Source organism: Nicotiana tabacum, chromosome 4, assembly GCF_000715075.1.
Source record: "Nicotiana tabacum cultivar K326 chromosome 4, ASM71507v2, whole genome shotgun sequence".
Lineage (NCBI taxonomy): Eukaryota > Viridiplantae > Streptophyta > Magnoliopsida > Solanales > Solanaceae > Nicotiana > Nicotiana tabacum.
Window position 1 is genome coordinate 20,034,901 of NC_134083.1, and position 18,573 is coordinate 20,053,473.

Sequence of the window (18,573 nt, forward strand, 5' to 3'; positions counted from 1 at the left end):
TGCCGTTGGGGCCCGAGTCGAAGTACCATTAGACGTTAATTCGCATGTGGCTATTAAGGAAAACTAATGTTCTGAGCCTGAAAATAGCATTCATGGTGGTACTCGATCTGCACCTCGAGACACCCATAACGTTGAGGAAAACAGAATCAGCTTGCGTATGATTTTCGAAATGTTGTAAGCTCAATAGGTAGCGATAGCTCAGTTGTAGAGTCAAACACAGATACCGAGCAGACCGGAGCCCAGTCCACCCCGAGAAATCACCCACAGAACGGAGCCAGCTGTAGTAAGGTCAAATGAGCAAGAATCGGGGACTAATCCCGAAATTGTTAAGATGTTCGAAGAATTGACAAAACGAATAGAATCAGGAGAAAAGAGGATCGAAGAAAACAACAAAAAGGTGGAAACGTACAACTCCAGGGTTGATCATATCTCGGGGGCACCCCCGATATTGAAAGGCTTAGATTCCAAAAAATTCGTACAGAAGCCTTTCCCCCCGAGCGCGGCCCCTAAACCAATCCCAAAGAAGTTTCGCATGCCCAAAATTCCTAAGTATAATGGGACGACCGACCCCAATGAACATGTCACCTCTTACACATGTGCCATTAAAGGAAACGATCTAGAAGATGATGAGATCGAATTTGTATTATTGAAAAAATTCGGTGAAACCCTGTCGAAGGGGGCAATGATATGGTATCATAATTTACCATCTAATTCTATTGATTCTTTTGCTATGCTTGCAGATTGTTTCGTAAAAGCACATGCCAGGGCCATAAAAGTCGAGACCCTTAGTTCTCAAGCGATTCCTTCGGATCTTAGGTGCGACCTTAGGGAGCTTGTTTTGGCAGCTACTCTCTTATAGTTATGTGTCATGGTTTTCGAGTTCTAGTTCAAGGCAGGGCAAGATGGGAGGAAATATCTTCCTCCTCTTGGTCGTCATCAAAGAAGTTGACGTCCGGGACTTCCTCTTTCCCTTTAAAATAAAACCGGTGAAGTCCATCCTAAAGTTCAAAATCTACGTCCAACACCAGAGTCCCCTTCCCCTGCTACGCTTCCTTACTCAACAATCAAAGAAGTATTTTCGATTCGCCGATCCACTCCCGTGCTAACATGCTAACATCGGTTTAGGTAAGTGGTTGGGGCATTCCTCCTTCTTTTAAAAGAAGACTAGAGGACGAAAGAAGAAGCTCTTACATCGGATAAAGCCTAATTCCACTGTCCTTTGAAGATTGGAAGATAGTGAAGGTCGACTTCCTTTTTAAAGATCACTCAACGATGTGGGCTAATTCCGGAACGAGGACCTCGCGTGGAATGGGCGCAACCTCGGGCTCGGGAAGGCGCGGTTCTGGTTCTCTTAGAGGAGAGAAATCAAGAGCGCCAGCTGAAGCTTGCACCGAATTGCTTACCCGCGGAACTCATTTAACCCGACCCTGCATAAGTACCAACGCCCCTTCCCATTATAAAGTTGATGATTCCCACCAAGAATTTGATCGCCGGGTCGTGCTAATTCCATACGAATCAGTACTGAGATGCATGTGCCCATCACTACAGCAATGGCACCGAAGATGAAATAAAGAGTCCACGAGAACATTGTGAAAGGGGGAAATGGAGGTTGTCTGTGCACTTTCCGAAAATGACGGAAATATAGTCCAGTGCCGCGAAGGCGATAATGTCTTACGATCTTACGATCTCCGTGGAGACGGATACAGAAACCCTCCGCAGATGGATGTCCCTTCAAACGATTTTTTTCTATTTCTTCTTTCTAAAGGCAAGGCTAAGCCATGATCCGTGCGCTAAGCGAGCAACAAGCATTTTCTACTTCAACAACTTCTACTTATAGCTTAGCAGTGTGGGCAAGTGCTTGGTAAGCCAACAGCCCAGTGAACCGGGCGGGGCACTCGAAGAAAGGGGGCACACTGAGCAAGTACGAGAAATTGGCTCCGCTATAAGGTCTAAATATTCTTGATAATGTTGAAGGTAGTAAGAGTTTACGGTGGGTGGGAAAGCAGGAGGGATTTCTGACATTAGAGCAGAAGAACTCCGTAACGGCGGAGAGGGGTTTCGCCTCGAATCCAAATGATTTCTCTTCTTCTCTTGCATGCTGAAGTGAAGAGGGGCGGTACCAACTACGCCTAGGAAGTCAGACCTATTCAAGGTAAGACAAAAGGATAACGAGATGCTAAGAGAATTTGTATCTCGTTTCCAAATAGAACGAATGGATCTACCACTAGTCACAGACGATTGGGCTGTTCAAGCTTTCACTAAAGGTCTGAACGAACGAAGCTTGATGGCTTCACGGCGGCTGAAACATAACCTAATCGAATACCCAGCTATTACTTGGGCTGATGTGCACAGTCGGTATCAATCTAAAATAAGGGTCGAAGACGATCAGTTGGGTTCCGGGTCCGGTTTTAAAAGGGATACCGATCGAGAACCAAGGTCAAGTAAGGATCGATACCGGCCGTACAACGGAGATCGTCGGAGTAGCGAACTTTCACGTAACCCCATACGAGGCAAAAAGAGCTAAGGGTCTCGGGGACTGATGAACAGAAATGGGTTCGATAGGCATACCGGACCTAAGGAAGCACCACTGCTATCGGAGTATAACTTCAGCATCGATGCATCCGCCATCGTGTCGGCTATCGGACGCATCAAGGACACTAAATGGCCTCGACCCATGCAGACCGATCATGCCCAGAGGAACCCCAATCAAATGTGTGAATATCATGGCACCCATGGGCACATAATGGAAGATTGCAGGCAACTAAGAGAGGAAGTAGCCCGGTTATTCAATAAAGGGCACCTTCGAGAATTTTTAAGCGACAGAGCCAAAAACCATTTCAAAAACAGGGATTTTGGTAAACAAAATGAACAGGAAGAACCACAGCACGTCATCCACATGATCATCGGTGGCGTCGATACCCCTCAGGGGCCGGTACTTAAACACACTAAGACATCGATTATGAGAGAAAAGCGATCTCGAACTTAGGATTACACACCCATAGGAACCTTGTCCTTTAATGATGAAGATGCAGAAGGAGTTATGCAACCTCACAACGATGCACTGGTAATATCCGTACTTATGAATAAAACTAAAGTTAAGCGTGTGCTAATTGATCCAGGTAGCTCGGCCAACATTATTAGATTGAAGGTCGTAGAACAGCTCGGTCTACAGGACCGGGTCGTGCCCGCAACCCTGGTTCTAAACGGATTCAATATGGCATGTGAAACTACCAAAGGCAAGATAATTTTGCCGATAAACATGGCCGGAACTATCCAGGAGACGAAGTTCCACGTAATAGAAGGCGATATGAGATACAACGCCCTTTTTGGGAGGCCGTGGATCCACAATATGAGAGCTGTACCTTCGACCTTCCACTAGGTTCTTAAATTCTCAACATCGGAGGGAATCAAAATAGTGTACGGGGAACAACCGGCCGCAAGGGAAATGTTTTCCATCGAAGAAGCAATTCTGATATCCTCGCCTTCATCGACAAAGGGTTCGGGATCGAAGGGGGAACGTGGTGCCAAATAGCAATCACATACGTCGGCTTCGAACCAACTAGAAGATCAGAAGATTGACGAAGATGATGAGCAAGGGATCCCAAGATCCTTCGTGGTTCCCGATGATTCCGACACTACCCAATTAACGGTCGAAGAACTGGAGCAAGTCGTACTAATCGAATATCTGCCCGAACGAAAGGTATACCTGGGAACGGGATTAACCCCCGAACTCAGGAAAAAGCTTATTCGATTTCTTATTGATAATATAAATTGTTTTGCTTGGTCCCATTTAGACATAACAGGGATCCCGTCGGATATAACAACGCATCGGCTAAGCCTGGACCCTAGGTTCAAACCGATGAAGCAAAAGAGAAGACCCCAGTCCGAGGTAAAACACGCATTCATAAAAAATGAGGTAACTAAACTTCTCAAAATAGGGTCCATTCGGGAAGTAAAATATCCCGAATGGTTAGCCAATGTGGTTGTAGTCCCTAAAAAAGGGAACAAACTTAGAATGTGTGTAGATTACAAGGATTTAAGCAAGGCATGCCCCAAAGATTCTTTTCCACTGCCTAACATCGATCGCATGATCGATGCCACGGCCGGCCACGAGATCCTTACTTTTCTCGATGCCTATTCCGGGTACAATCAAATCCAAATGAACTCGGAGGAACGAGAAAAGACTTCGTTTATCACCAAGTATGGAACCTATTGTTATAATGTAATGCCCTTCGGGCTATAAAATGCAGGAGCTACTTACCAACGCCTAGTAAATAAAATGTTCGAGGAACAAATAGGTAAATCAATGGAAGTTTATGTTGATGACATGCTAGTTATGTCCCTGCGCGCAGAGGACCATTTGGCTCATTTGCAGGAAATATTCGAGATTTTAAAGAAATACAACATGAAACTCAACCTCGAGAAATGTGCTTTCGGGGTCGGATCAGGCAAGTTTCTTGGCTTCATGGTATCGAATCGAGGGATCGAGATCAACCCCGATAAAATCAAGGCCATCGAAGACATCACCGTCGTGGATAGTGTAAAAGCCGTGCAGAGGCTAACGGGACAGATTGCTTCCTTAGGCCGATTCATTTCAAGGTCGTCGGATCGAAGTCACATATTTTTCTCTCTGCTCAGAAAGAAGAACGATTTCACCTGGACCCCGGAATGCCAACATGCATTAGAGGAATTAAAACGATACCTATCGAGCCCACCACTACTGCACACTCCAAAGGCAGACGAGAAACTTTGCTTGTACTTGGCAGTATCGGAAATCGCGGTAAGCGGCGTCCTAGTTCGAGAAGAGCAATGTACGCAATTTCCCGTTTATTATGTAAGTCGAACCTTGGGGGAAGCAGAAACTTGATATCCACATTTAGAGAAGTTGGCACTGGCACTGATAAGCGCCTCTAGAAAGTTAAAACTGTACTTTCAATGTCACCCCATATGCGTATTAACCACTTACCCACTTCGTAATATTTTACACAAGCCCGAACTATCAGATCGATTGGCCAAATGGGCCGTCGAACTCAGTGGGTACGATATAGAATATCTACCCCGGATGGCCATCAAGTCTCAAATTTTAGCGGACTTCGTGACCGATTTCACGCCAACCCTCGTACCCGAAGTCGAAAAAGAACTCTTGTTGAAATTGGGTACGTCATCGGGGGTATGGACCCTTTTCACAGACGAGGCTTCAAACCTGAAAGGGTCCGGGCTAGGCATCGTTTTAAAGTCGCCTACGGGTAGTACTATTAGGTAATCTATCAAAACTACTAGGTTGACTAACAACGAGGCCGATTATGAGGCTATGATTGTAGGTCTCGAGTTAGCTAAAAGCTTGGGAGCAGTGGTCGTTGAAGCCAAGTGTGACTCTTTACTGGTGGTAAATCAAGTAAACAAAACCTTTGAAGTTCGAGAGGATAGAATGCAAAGGTATTTGGACAAACTATAGGTAACTTTGCACCGTTTCAAAGAATGTACTTTACAGCATATACCTCGAGAACAAAACAGTGAGACCGATGCACTTGCAAATTTGGGATCATCGGTTGAGGAAGATGAGATTAGCTCGGGGACCGTTGTTCAACTCTCGAGGTCCGTGATTGAAGAAGGTCATGCCGAGATAAATTCTACAAGCTTAACCCGGGATTGGAGTAATAAGTATATTGAATACTTGGAGAACGAAAAACTCCCATCGGACCCTAAATATTCGAGGGCCCTGCGAACCAAAGCTTCTCGATTCACATTGAATGCAGATGGAACATTGTACCGAAGGATATTCGATGGACCATTGGCAGTATGTTTAGGTCCAGGAGACACCGACTACATCCTACGTGTGATTCACGAGGGTACTTGTGAAAATCATTCCTGTGCCGATTCATTAGTTCGAAAAATAATCAGAGCAGGATATTATTGGATCGATATGGACAAAGATGCAAAGGAGTTTGTTCGAAAATGTGACAAATGTCAAAAGTTTGCACCGATGATCCATCAGCCCGGAGAACAACTTCACTCAATTCTATCTCTATGGCAATTCATGAAATGGGGAATGGACATCGTCGGCTCTCTGCCATCGGCCCCAGGTAAAGCTAAGTTCATTTTATTTATGACCGACTATTTCTCTAAATGGGTTGAAGCACATGCGTTCGAGAAAGTGAGAGAGAAAGAGGTTATAGACTTCATCTGGGATCATATCGTATGTCGATTTGGGATACCCGCCGAAATAGTGTGTGACAATGGGAAACAATTTATCGGCAGCAAAGTGACGAAATTCCTCGAAGACCACAAAATAAAAAGGATATTATCAACACCGTATCACCCTAGTGGGAACGGACAGGCCGAATCGACGAACAAGACTACCATTCAAAACCTAAAGAAAAGGTTGAACGACGCTAAGGGAAAATGGAGAGAGATCCTGCCCGAAGTTCTTTGGGCATATCGAACAACATCAAAATCCAGTACGGGGGCAACCCCGTTCTCCTTAGTATATGGCTTCGAAACCTTGATTCCAGTCGAAGTCGGGGAACCTAGTGCCAGGTATCGATATACAACAGAAGAATCAAATCACGAGGCTATGAATACTAGCCTCGAATTATTGGACGAAAAACGAGAAGTTGCTCTCGTCTAATTGGCCGCCCAAAAGCATCGGATCGAAAGATACTATAATCGAAGAATCAATCTTCGCCATTTTAAAATTGGGGACTTAGTGCTAAGGAAAGTCACCCTCAGCACCCGAAATCCAAACGAAGGAAAACTGGGTCCGAACTGGGAAGGACCGTATCAAGTACTCGAAAATGTCGGTAAAGGATCCTACAAACTCGGTATTATAAATGGCGAACAACTACCAAGCAATTGGAACGTGTTACACTTAAAACGATACTACTGTTAAGGTACGACCCTCCCATATTCGTTTATATTTCGAAACTAACCCTTGCAGGAGTTCAATCAAAGAAACAAGGATGGTTCATTCAACACGAAGCCTTAGGTCTGAAAGCACGCGTTGCACTCTTTTTCCCTTAGACCGGTTTTATCCCAAATGGGGTTTTCGGCAAGGTTTTTAATGAGGCAACCATTGATCGTGCTAACTTAGAACGATTTAACAGTATCCGAGGCCTCTTTACAATCAACCTCAAATACTGGTGGGGCATTACCCTCAAATATATCAAGTTCGATGCAAGAAAGTTACTTCATAACAACAGGGTTCCGATAGGAAAAATTGTAAGAGCCAAATGGTCAAAACGAACCATGCTCATGAAGATTGCTCGATCCATGGTATAAAATATAAACACATGTATAACAACATGAAAAGAAACTTCTTTGCCCATATCTCGTGCTGTCCTCTATTTCATGATCTATTACGCAAACAGGCTCAAGGGCCGACGACTAATAAGCCTACGGGCTACATCATCTCAATTTTGAGCAAACACTCACTCGACCATTAAGCCTACGGGCTACATTACTTCGAGTTCGAATCACTCACTCGACCATTAAGCCTACGGGCTACATTACTTCGAGTTCGAATCACTCATTCGACCATTAAGCCTACGGGCTACATTACTTCGAGTTCGAATCACTCACTCGACTAATAAGCCTACGGGCTACATCATCTCGAGTTTGAGCAAACACTCACTCGACCATTAAGCCTACGAGCTACATTACTTCGAGTTCGAATCACTCACTCAACTAATAAGCCTACGGGCTACATCATCTCGAGTTTGAGCAAACACTCAAGCCTACGGGCTACAATACTTCGAGTTCGAATTGCTCACTCGACTAATAAGCCTACAAGCTATATCATCTCGAGTTTGAGCAAACATTCACTTGACCATTAAGCCTACAAGCTACATTACTTCGAGTTCGAATCACTCACTCGACCATCAAGCCTACGAGCTACATTACTTCAGGTTCAAGCAATCACTCAACTCAACTACTAAGCCTATGGGCTACCTTATTTCGAGTTTGAGCAAGCACTCACTCGGTCATAAAGGCTACAAGACCCAAATTTGATTAAATTGCCTAAAGCCTTATGAAAACCTTCATAAGGCATGAATGAAACAAAATCTTCTCAAGGCAGAGAATAAAACGGAGGCGAGTCAGGAAAAGAAAAGATCTTTATATATACAAGAATATTTACAATGTCCGAACAGGACGCTGCACAAAAAAACCAAAATGTAAACTAAGGGCTAAGTTTCTTGGTTATCTACGGGGGCAGTCTCTTCTCCATCGGGCTCCTCCCCGCTCTCGGACCCACTTTTTCTCCCATCATCGCCATCATCATCATCATCATCGATAGCCAAGGCTTCAGCATCAGCTTCAAGCTCTTTAGCTCTTTTTTATCTCTTCGGTGAGATCGAAATCTCGAGCATGGATCTCTTCGAGGGTCTCCCTCCGAGATTGGCATTTAGCAAGTTCAGCAACCCAATGTGCTCGAGTGTTGGCGATCTCGGCTGCCTCTCTTGCTTGTACCTGAGCAGCTTCAGCATCCGCCCGATAAACGGCCACTAATGCATTCGCATAGGACTTTGCTTTTTCGGCATCAGATTTGGCCTTGACAAGTTTGGAGGTCAACCGAGCCTCGAGTTCCTCTATTCTTCTCGCTTGAATCGAGCTCTTCTCCTTCATGCCTTGAAGTTGGCTTGTAGTCGATGACAATTGGGCCCGAACAGTTTCCTTTTCTGCAGCAAGACGGTCCATGCCATCTTTCCATCCCATGGTCTCCGCCCTTATTATATTATCTTCCTCACGAAGTTGCCCGATCATCTCGAGTTTCTGCTGCAGCTGTGAGATTGAAATATTAGCCTCCAATCCTGAATCAAGCCCATGAGTTCTTAATATTATCATTACCTGCTTGGTCAAGTCAATCTGGTCTTGATGAGCCCTGGCCAACTCAGCTCGAAGGCCTTTGATTTCTTCTTCTCTTTGACCGGAAAGGAGTCTGAGGGCGTTCCTCTCCTTTCGTAACTCGTCGGAGGTCGGCCTCGAATCGATGCAGCTCAGCTCGAGACCGAGAACATGCTTCTCGATGAACGGCCACGGCCTACGAAAAAAGAAGAAAAGAAGTTAGAAAAGAATAGCAAACATAAAAGTAATATCAACGAAGAGAGTTAAAGCTTACCTGATTCAGAGCTTGCTGCACTTCGCAGAAAAGGCCCGACACATCACTAGGGACAGCAGCGTCCTCAACCCCAGTAAACAAATCACTGAAGGGGTCCTCCCCTTCATGAGACCGGCTCATCTCGAGGGCCCCCAAATCTTGGGCTTCCTGAATCGCCCTTTCGGAAAAGGCAGGGAAAGTGTGCAAGTCTCCGATTACTATTGCCCCAAGCGAATCGCTTGGGGTGTTCTCCTCAGTTCGGAGAGCTTCAGGACCGGCCCCTTCCGATATACCCACCGTTTGTTGACTTCGGTGGGAAGCATCCTCGATCTCTAATGATTTGGGTACTGTGCCCGAACCTTCCTCCGATATCTCCTCAGTCTGAGGAGGAGCTTTATAAATCACCATCGATTCAGCTGCCTTTAGGGCATCGATGGATTTCTTCATTCGGGCCACCAGCACGGACTCGTCGTTTTCTTCTTCTTCTTCTTCTTCCCTTAGACGCAGAACTAATTCTACGGTCAAAGGAATGGTATTCTTCCTTGGCTTTCGAGCCATCCTCGTCTTCGATTTTGGATCTTCGGAGTCGGAGGCCCTTTTTCTCTTATTATCCTTCACCGGCTTTGGATCAGAGGCCGAAGCCTCTTCTTCGACGGATGAGGGCCTCAAAACCGCATCTTTACCCACACCTACATACATGAAAATTGATTTAAATAATGGAAAGCATCTCGTTCGAACTACCAAAGATACGAAAAAGAGGCTTACCATGATTTTTGGCCTCCCATCGGCCCTTTGACAAATCACGCCACAAGCGCTCGGCGTATGTGGAGGTCGAAGCTAGATCCCGTACCCAGTTCTTGAGATCGGGGACTGCACCGGGCATCCAAGGAACGACTGCATCACAAAAAGGGGGATATCAGTGAGAAAAGGAATGAAGGGGCAAAATAGTAGAAGATAACAACAGAATTACACTTACGCTTCATGTTCCACTTCTCGGGAAAAGGCATCTTTTCAGTCGGAATCAGGTCCGAAGTCTTTACTCGAATGAACCTGCCCATCCAGCCTCGATCCTTGTCCTCATCTATACTCGAGAACAGGACCTTGGTAGCCCGACGCTGAACTTTTATTAATCCGCCTCGAAAGAGATGAGGGCAGTACAATCAGATGAGATGATCGAGGGTGAAAGGCATCCCCTCGATTTTGTTCACGAAGTAACAGATCAAAATAACGATCCGCCAAAAAAAAGGATGGATCTGGACCTAAGGTTATTTGGTATTGGCGGCAGAAATCGATAATAACGGGATTGAGGGGGCCTAACGTGAAAGGGTAAGTATACACACTTAAAAACCCTTTCACATAAGTGGTGATATCTTCTTCAGAAGACGGGACTACTATTTCTTTGTTCTCCCAATTGCAATCTTTCTTTAGCTGTTTGAGGTATCTCTCGGTTATCGAACACATATACCTCGATACTGGCTCACATGGGCCGAGAATCGACGAGCCTTTGTCGACCTTAAAATCAGACGTAAGAACACACACCCCAGGAACGCATTCCTCAGGCCGTGGCTCCACCGGTGTTTTGTCAGCGGCAGGCTGTGAAGAAGAAGCTTTTTCTTTCTGAGGAATGGTTTTTGATGCTTTCGCCATTTTTGGATTAAAAGATCGAGAATAGAAGGAGGTAATAAAGATTTGGTGTTTTTGATGAAAGATTTTGCAGAGAAGAATCACAGATTTGCGAGTAAATTCAGAAAGTGTGAGAAGAAGTTAGAAAATTTAGAGTTTGAAGATGTAAAAGTGATTAAAAGCGAAAAAATCGGTCATTTATAGGTATAGCAATGGCGGTTCAGTTTCGATAATGGCCGACCACCGTCTGACACGCATTAAATGCCTTGAAAAACTAAACCGACGGGGACAACTATCACGTCCGTCATGATCGAGCCCAATGTAAACGTTAGCTTTTATCTGATCAAGCCGTTGGGAAATCATGTCGTTTCTCGCTACATTCTTCCCCAGAAACGAGGGGACTATCTGTATACGATAAAAATCGGTTAGTTTTTCGTACGAACTGGTTGAAATGGTAATGCATTGGATCGGAGAAACGTCTTCATAATATCAGGTTGAGGTCCGAAGTCAGGTCACCAAGCTTCGAGCCCTAGGGACCGATCAATGTCGAGCTCGATATCATTATCGAGCTCGAATCCAAATAGAACTATGATGCAAAGTGAAGTTATCGAGCTTATGAGGCAGAGACCGACCAACACTGACCCCGAATCAATACAAGGATCCGAGTCAGAATCGAGCTCGAGTCAAGATCGAGAGCTCGAGTCGGTACCAAGCTCGAGTCAATATCGAGCTCATAGACAAGAGTCGTTGCAATCCCACTAGAGGAGAGAATCGTGACAGGAATTATGGAAAAACTGATTTATCATGGGTCTCCCACTATGTATTTTTAATTATATCTAAAGTAGGATCTCTCCACTATAAATGAGATGATTATTATTTCTGTAAGGACCAAGTTTTTGCATACATTGTAACTGAGATATCATACACTCTTATATTGAAGAGTTATCCTTTTTTAGCTTCATAAATAGATTCATCTTGCTTAATCTATAAACCATCTTCTTCCCAACTTCGCTTATTTTTCATTCTCTACCGTCAGCACTTGATATTTCTATTCATTCTTACGATTTGTGTTAAGTTATACCACGTACCCTTAGAACTACGTACAAATTTAACTCAATCCGTTTTTTCGGGTAAACACAGTTATTCGTGCTGAGGCAGAATCTCTTTCTTCTCCATTGCACTACCAGCAATTGCTGTCAAGTTTTGCTGACTAGATTGAGTATTAAACAGACCCTTGTTAATTAAAACTTATAAACTAGTTTTGTTTTTGAAAAAGTTTGATTTTTGTTCATCCTTGTAAAAGAGTGTGAAAGTATTAATTAAGCCAGCAAACTTCAGAAGAACTTCCGGCGAACAACGGCCATCTTGGTGTGTTGTTATTGAAACAAAATAAACTGTTTCCGACAAAACTTTTCGGCGAACAATAAGAAGTGCAGCTATTCCATATGAACCAAATTGAACTCAGACAAAAGATTGAGTGCGAACAACGGCGTAGGAACATTTCTCCACTATTCACTGCCTTCTTCCTCCTCACCCCCCTGCTGCACCTTAACTTTCGGTGGGGATCAACAAATGAAAAAATAGGAAAAGTATATTTTACCCCTAAATCTGATTAGAGAAGAGTCATTGCTACTTGTCTCCTTATTTCCGCCCATATATTATAGTGAAGATTTGAATTTGGGGTGTAATGGAGGAGAATGAGATGGAAGAAACCGGGAAATGTTTGGAGGGAATTGAGAAATTTAGGGGAAAGACCAAAAAGTCCCTGAAAGTCTTTTATTTTAATGAAGTGGCAGGAGTGTTTTAGTGAAACACAAAATGAGTACAATGCTAACCTACTTACTACCTTCATGTAGTATGTTAGCAAGACCCCCCCCAAGACCCCCCCACATATATATATATATATATAGTTTTAATTTGGGGTGGAGATACTCTTTTCACAAGAAGTTGCTCATGAATTGTTAGATTGCGAGTACTATGAGGTTTAATTGATCATTCAATTGCAGAAATGTAAGGGAAGTTAGGCCTGATTACAAAGATTAAGCAAGCAAACGAAATATAGAGACTTATTTACAAATACATGGAGATTTAACTAAGGAGCATAAAAAAGATGAACAGAAGAGAAACTCAAACATGTCCCTTGGATTGGAATGATACAGAGAAGAGAAACTCAAACACAAGCCAAAGTCTCAACATGTTTGTAAACTCAAAGCCGTCATAGCGAGCCCCATCAATGAAAAGCCTGAAACTAGCAGGCTTAACATCCGCTAGCTCTTCAATCACTCCATCGTTCATGTCGTACAAAATGATTTTACCAGGAATTGATAACAATAGCCTTGCCTTATCTTTCTCATCATCATGAAAACAAATCATCGAAAACACGTTCGTATAGGCATATTCTTCTGGTGGATTCGTTTCTTGATTCACCATAACAGGGTGCAAATTAGGTAAAAACTCCAAGTTAACATGGTACTTAACAAACCACCCAGAGTAGTTAACTTCCAGTTCCAAAATATCAAATTCTGTACTTTGATTATCATTATGATGAATAAGATGCAAGTGCCCTCCACATTCCCCAAAGTATTCAATATTTCTGTGCCACTGTTCTTCAGGAATTGGAGGAGTAGGCATTTGTCTGAAGCTACAATTTCCAACTTCAAAGCACAAAAAGGGGCCTGTTTGACTAACCCAATGAACAGCTCCATTCCAAAAAACACCATAATAGAAACATAAATCCGCGCCTCCATATTCATCACAATCATAATATTCATTAGATTGCCTCCAATTTCCAGAACCTGATGAATATACCGAGAACCGAAGTTGATTCTCAGGCACAGACAACCAAAGACAGACAACATCGTAATCACCCGACTTTTCAGAATCAAAAGCTAAATTCATAGTTCTTACTAAGTTGGGTTCGTTGATTGTTTCTGGTAGTGGAATAAACCTATATTTACCAGTGGTGAGATTGTAAATGTAAAACTCCCTCTTCCCATCATTCAATTTAAAATCAAAGCAAAATAGTCCGTTGCAAGAATTCAACCATAAAATATTTTACCATCACGTATACTGGAGAATCTTTCATTCATCATACTCATTGTGGAGAAATCTTCCTCCTGCAAAGAAAGAAAATTGTAAGCGGGGTTTCGGCACAAGAACAAACCAATAATGGAGGCAGAGGACCTAGCATTCATACGAGTGTGAAGGCGACGAAATTGGGGACTGCTAATAATGGAAAGCCAGTGTTTTGAGACTGTCTGGAAACGAAGTAGAGATTTTGGGGGCAAGTGCAGTAATAATTCAGTTAAGAGATCTTCATTGCTGGCGATGTGTTGAGCAGATTCTGATGAAGGGGCTTCTAATTTAATAGAGATTTCGCTTGATTCTGATAATGACAGGTGTGATTTTAGGTCTTTTTCAATGCTCCGGCAGTGGATGAAGGTGACTCTGATTATGCCACGATCATCCACGTACAAGGCGTCGCTTGATGCGACATGGTTGTCGGAAATCATGGTGAGTTCCTTTGCTCAACAAAGATGGCTTTGACTACTTGAATTGGAAGATGTTTGATGGCACGATTAGGTGTGAAGGCAAGTTTGCGATGGCTAGTTTCAGCCCGGTTATCCGTTGACTTTCTATGCTTATTATATTCTTTTCAGGTCAATTAGTTTTGTGGCTCTGTACAAACTTGTTTTTAGTTTTATGACCCTATCTCTTTTGTTTTTACATATGGGAGATTTACTTTTACACGTAAGAAATCTGTCTTTTACACCTAAGAGATCTAAAAAGATCATTTTCTTAAATTGTAAAGTAGCATGACTTATAAATAACACATTCTCTTTTCTCTTATGTAGCAGTTGATTAGTTCTAATTGCAATGGAAAGTGATTTTTGGATTTTTCTCCTGCGAAATGATTACTTGCAGGAAGTCAAATGAAATCATGTAGCTTCAAAACTATTGTACCTACAAAAGTATATGACTTACTTGTGGTGCGCTCCAACTCAACATCATGGAGGTTTGCAACAAAACGATTTTTTATTTGTCTAAAATTGTAAATGCTGAACTCTTTGGTTAATGCTTGACATGGGCATCATTACTCCTACATCAGGAGAAAAGAGAGGAAGGAAAAGTAAAGAGACAAATGAAGGTTGAATAGTACTCCACTAAACAGCAATTCAACAAATCCATTCTTCAATTCAGCAATTTTTCATCCGATAAGCAATAGTAATCCTTTATATGCATATGATTCAAAAAAACACTTCTTACATGATAAAAAAATACTATAAACAAATCACTGGCCAGAGCTCTCAATCTTGAATACACGAGCACAACTATAGACTGAACAAAATGCTTGTAAACTCATCAACATCAACAGCATAATCGCAGCCAAGAATGTGAGAAACTTCCATGATTCAAACACATAGTATTTCATGCATTTCCCAAACTTCACCTTCCACCTTCCATTGTAAAACTTGTTAACATCTTCAATCACTTTATCCAAAACTGGCACCTTTGTTAACTTCACTGATTTACTCATCGAATTCCACAAATTCGCGACTTCATCATCACTCTTCAAACGGTTCAATACAATCCCTCTTTCTCTAAGTAATGTTACATCTTCTGCCGTATCAATTATCCCATTCATTAATTCAGTGTAACGAGTAAAAACCAATGGTCCTGATGCATTACACGCTTCGTAAGCTACTAAATTTCTTAAAATAACTTCCGTGTTTACATCTAGATTGACAGTAGGTAAATGTAATGCCATCTTTTTACTGTCGTAACTTATGCTTGTGATTCCTCCATTGGTGGCTACAATACTTACCCCTGCTTTAGAAAGTTCACTTACTGAGGGGATGGCTATTTCCTCCACTAGAGGTGGATTATTAGAATTTTCATTTTCAGGATTTTCTTGTGGTTTCTCTTGTGAGAAGCATAGATATTTCATGGGCAAAATTAGGATTTTTAGCCCAGGAATATTAGAGAGAAGTGTCCAGGGCAGCTTGAACATGACTTTCATAGGTTTGGAAAATACTATTCTTTTAAGAAGATGTACCGGGCCTCTGTTTAATTTAACAAGTATCTTCCAAACTTCATTTAGAAATTGTTTCATGTGACTTGATTTTCCAAAGGAATTCTTTCCTCCTTGATTCGCATTGCATTGTTCCTGATCATGATCTTCTGTTATTTCATTAGTTCCTAATTCCAATTTAGGCACGATCGTTTGGTACAAAAAGTCTAGCAAATGAGCAGATTCTGTGACTTTAACCTCTGGGAAAATTTCCACCATTTTGAAAGGAGAAAGTTCCTTACAAAGTCCCACTAGCATAGATACCAGCATGTCGTCTGCTAATTCTAAAGATGAGAATTGGAGTTCCAAAATTTTCCTCAACACGAATAATGGTATTTGATTTTCAAGCATTGCTAAATCTCTAAGTATGGCATTGTGTGCTGATTTTCTCCCAGAAGCATCAACTAAGTGTGACATCCTCGAGAAAGAAACTGTAGTTAGAACCTTACCTTCTTTAGCAGCATAGATGTGAAGAAACTCGAGCAAAAAAGAGGCGTCCACAGCCATCATCCAGGCCAAAGTTTCCCCATTGAAATTTAAGAACTTATGGTAACAGGCACGAATTCTAGACTCCAATTTTATCAGATGTTCGACAAGATTTTGGAATTTTAGATTTTGGAGTTGTTTCTGAGTTCTCTTAGCCGCAGCAACTTTATACCTGTTGATAACATAATCAAGTAAATAAAAATATTCATTCTATAAGAATTTAAACTTTTAAATGAGAAAGTCATACAATTAAATATGATATCAGAGCATATGTTAAATTTGACTCTTAACACTACTTATTGTTTTTAGATGATATGATCACATAATTCGATAATACCTTTCCATCTCGTAGAGTTCTGGACGCCAATAATGGTAAGGACCTAATGCCGCTTCTTGGGGCACGTAAGAGTCCGGGTCGCTAACCATTAGGGTTTTGGGGACGTTGAAAATGCTAACTGGGACTTCAGTGATTTCTTCAAGTTCTTCATCAAGTGTTCGACGGATTTGAATAATCCATCGACTCTCATCAAAGTTTGGGGCCATGACTCGGAGTGGAAAAGAGGACATGGTTTAATTTCTCTGTTTTAGAATAGAGAATGGCAGTTTTGATTTATTGAATGGTGGAGTTAAGAGAAATTGGAGCTTTAATTTATGAGTGTTAGGATAATAATTAAGTTGTTTATATAGTGCAATTTCACCCAACCTTAATAGAGTAAGATAGAATAAAGTGGTCGTTTGGTCCCAGCAAAAGGAATTAAGCTTGTGTTTTCCATGTTTTTAATGAAACTTTCATGAGCTTAGATAATATAAACAAATTCCACTCTCTTTCGTTCAGTTCTCACGCCTTCCTCCTGTTGTGTAGTGGTTAACCTGGTCTTTAGCTCATATTTAAACATTAAAAATGCCATATAGAATGTGAGATGGCACTATTTCTGTCTTTTATGTATGATGGAACCATTAACTTAAGCTAGGATTCTTTTTCTCCTTTTAGTTTTTTCTCTAATTCTTTTTTACTTGGCTGGGATTTACATTGTATTTTGGCCAACTTCTCAATTAGGCTGATTCTTGAGCCTAATCTTTTGCCCTTCATCCAAAAGCAACAGCGCAGCAGAGACCAATTTTTTTACTAATTGTTTTTAGGTTTTTAGTTGCTTTGCACCTTTGCGTAGCGTTTAATGAACTTTACCATCAGTAACTTTGAATAGACTAATCAGGAAATACTTCAGCTGAATCACATTTTTTTTGCTTGAACAGTTAACCACCATCTTCTTGGGAGAGCTTATGAGTGATCATATAGATGTTGACCTGTCTAATTCTCAATTTAACTAAAATTTGATTTCTAGTGCAGATTCATTTAACCAAGGCTTTGGTAAGATAGATGCAGTACAAGGATTGAAAGGTATAGTAGTAAATGATGCTTCTCTCATATGACATAAGATTATCACTACCATTTATTAGTTGTTGACTTTTAAAAGAAGAAAAAAATGAAACAAAAATGAGAGAAGTGCTTCATACGGATAAATACAATGCAAATACTAGCCTCTGAAAGCATGGATACAAAATTACTAAGAAGAAAATCTAACAAGGCCCAAGTTATATCTTTCATGACCCAAATCAACCATAAAAATAGCACGGGCTAGCCAGTTTTCGGATTGATAATTGAAAAATAGGCAGCGTTTGCAAAGTTATTGAAAAATAGCTACTATTTTGCTGCAACACGAAAAGTTACAGTATAATATACTGGAAATTGATGCACCTGTGTATGAACTTCTAGCATATTATGCTGGAACTTCAGCACACGGAAAGGTCCATCATAATATACCGGAGATTGAAGCACATGTGTATGAACTTCCAGCATATTATGCTGGACCAGTATATTATGCTGGAACTCCAGTATATTATGATGAAGTTCCAACATATTTATACTCGAACTCCATCATAATATACCGGGATTCCAACATAACTCCAGTATATTATGCTGGAAGTTCACATGTAAACAATTCGAACTCCAGTATATTATGCTGGAATATTTTCCGGATTTTGAACAATGTTTCGCTCAGATTTATCTTTGCATGAAAAATGGTTAAATTTCTATTACTTTTGAAACTGTGGTTATTTTTAAATTACCACTTATAAATCTGGCTATTTTTGAATTTCACCCAAATCAACGTGATCGGCATCCGACACACTATCCGTCATATGCCCTCTAACTTGAACTTCCTGACTTCCCAGGGTTTCCATGATCCGAACGAACCAACTCATATGTTAAAATCAAATATACTTGCGGAAGCCAATTGAA

At 41.7% G+C, this 18,573-nt stretch overlaps 2 protein-coding genes across 7 annotated transcripts; both read right to left on the bottom strand.

Annotated features, from left to right (window-relative positions):
- Nucleotides 1-12,756: 12,756 nt before the first annotated feature.
- Nucleotides 12,757-16,377, bottom strand: LOC107800358 (F-box protein At5g07610-like). 6 transcript variants are annotated; one of them, XM_075251498.1, is made up of 4 exons: nucleotides 16,238-16,377; nucleotides 14,702-14,816; nucleotides 13,776-13,833; nucleotides 12,757-13,512 (listed from the first exon to the last, which is right to left on the bottom strand). In XM_075251498.1, the coding sequence occupies exons 2-4, from the start codon at nucleotides 14,726-14,728 to the stop codon at nucleotides 12,845-12,847; spliced, it is 753 nt and encodes a 250-aa protein (XP_075107599.1). In that variant the 5' UTR covers nucleotides 14,729-14,816; nucleotides 16,238-16,377; the 3' UTR covers nucleotides 12,757-12,844. The 6 variants fall into 6 exon arrangements, with proteins under 6 accessions (XP_075107599.1, XP_075107600.1, XP_075107602.1 ...); XM_075251499.1 differs by lacking the exons at nucleotides 14,702-14,816; nucleotides 16,238-16,377 and adding an exon at nucleotides 13,914-14,678; XM_075251501.1 differs by lacking the exons at nucleotides 14,702-14,816; nucleotides 16,238-16,377 and adding an exon at nucleotides 13,901-14,678.
- Nucleotides 14,892-16,937, bottom strand: LOC107800357 (putative UPF0481 protein At3g02645). Its single transcript, XM_016623514.2, has 2 exons — nucleotides 16,612-16,937; nucleotides 14,892-16,446 (listed from the first exon to the last, which is right to left on the bottom strand). Exons 1-2 carry the CDS (start codon nucleotides 16,839-16,841, stop codon nucleotides 15,009-15,011), a joined length of 1,668 nt encoding a protein of 555 aa, XP_016479000.1. The 5' UTR covers nucleotides 16,842-16,937; the 3' UTR covers nucleotides 14,892-15,008.
- Nucleotides 16,938-18,573: the final 1,636 nt, after the last annotated feature.

Coding starts and splice junctions, on each gene's coding strand:
- LOC107800357 (XM_016623514.2), bottom strand. CDS start 16,841: ATGTCCTCTTTTCCACTCCGAGTCATGGCCCCAAACTTTGATGAGAGT. Junction 16,447..16,611: donor GAACTCTACGAGATGGAAAG/GTATTATCGAAT, acceptor TGTTATCAACAG/GTATAAAGTTGCTGCGGCTA.
- LOC107800358 (XM_075251497.1), bottom strand. CDS start 13,615: ATGAATTTAGCTTTTGATTCTGAAAAGTCGGGTGATTACGATGTTGTC.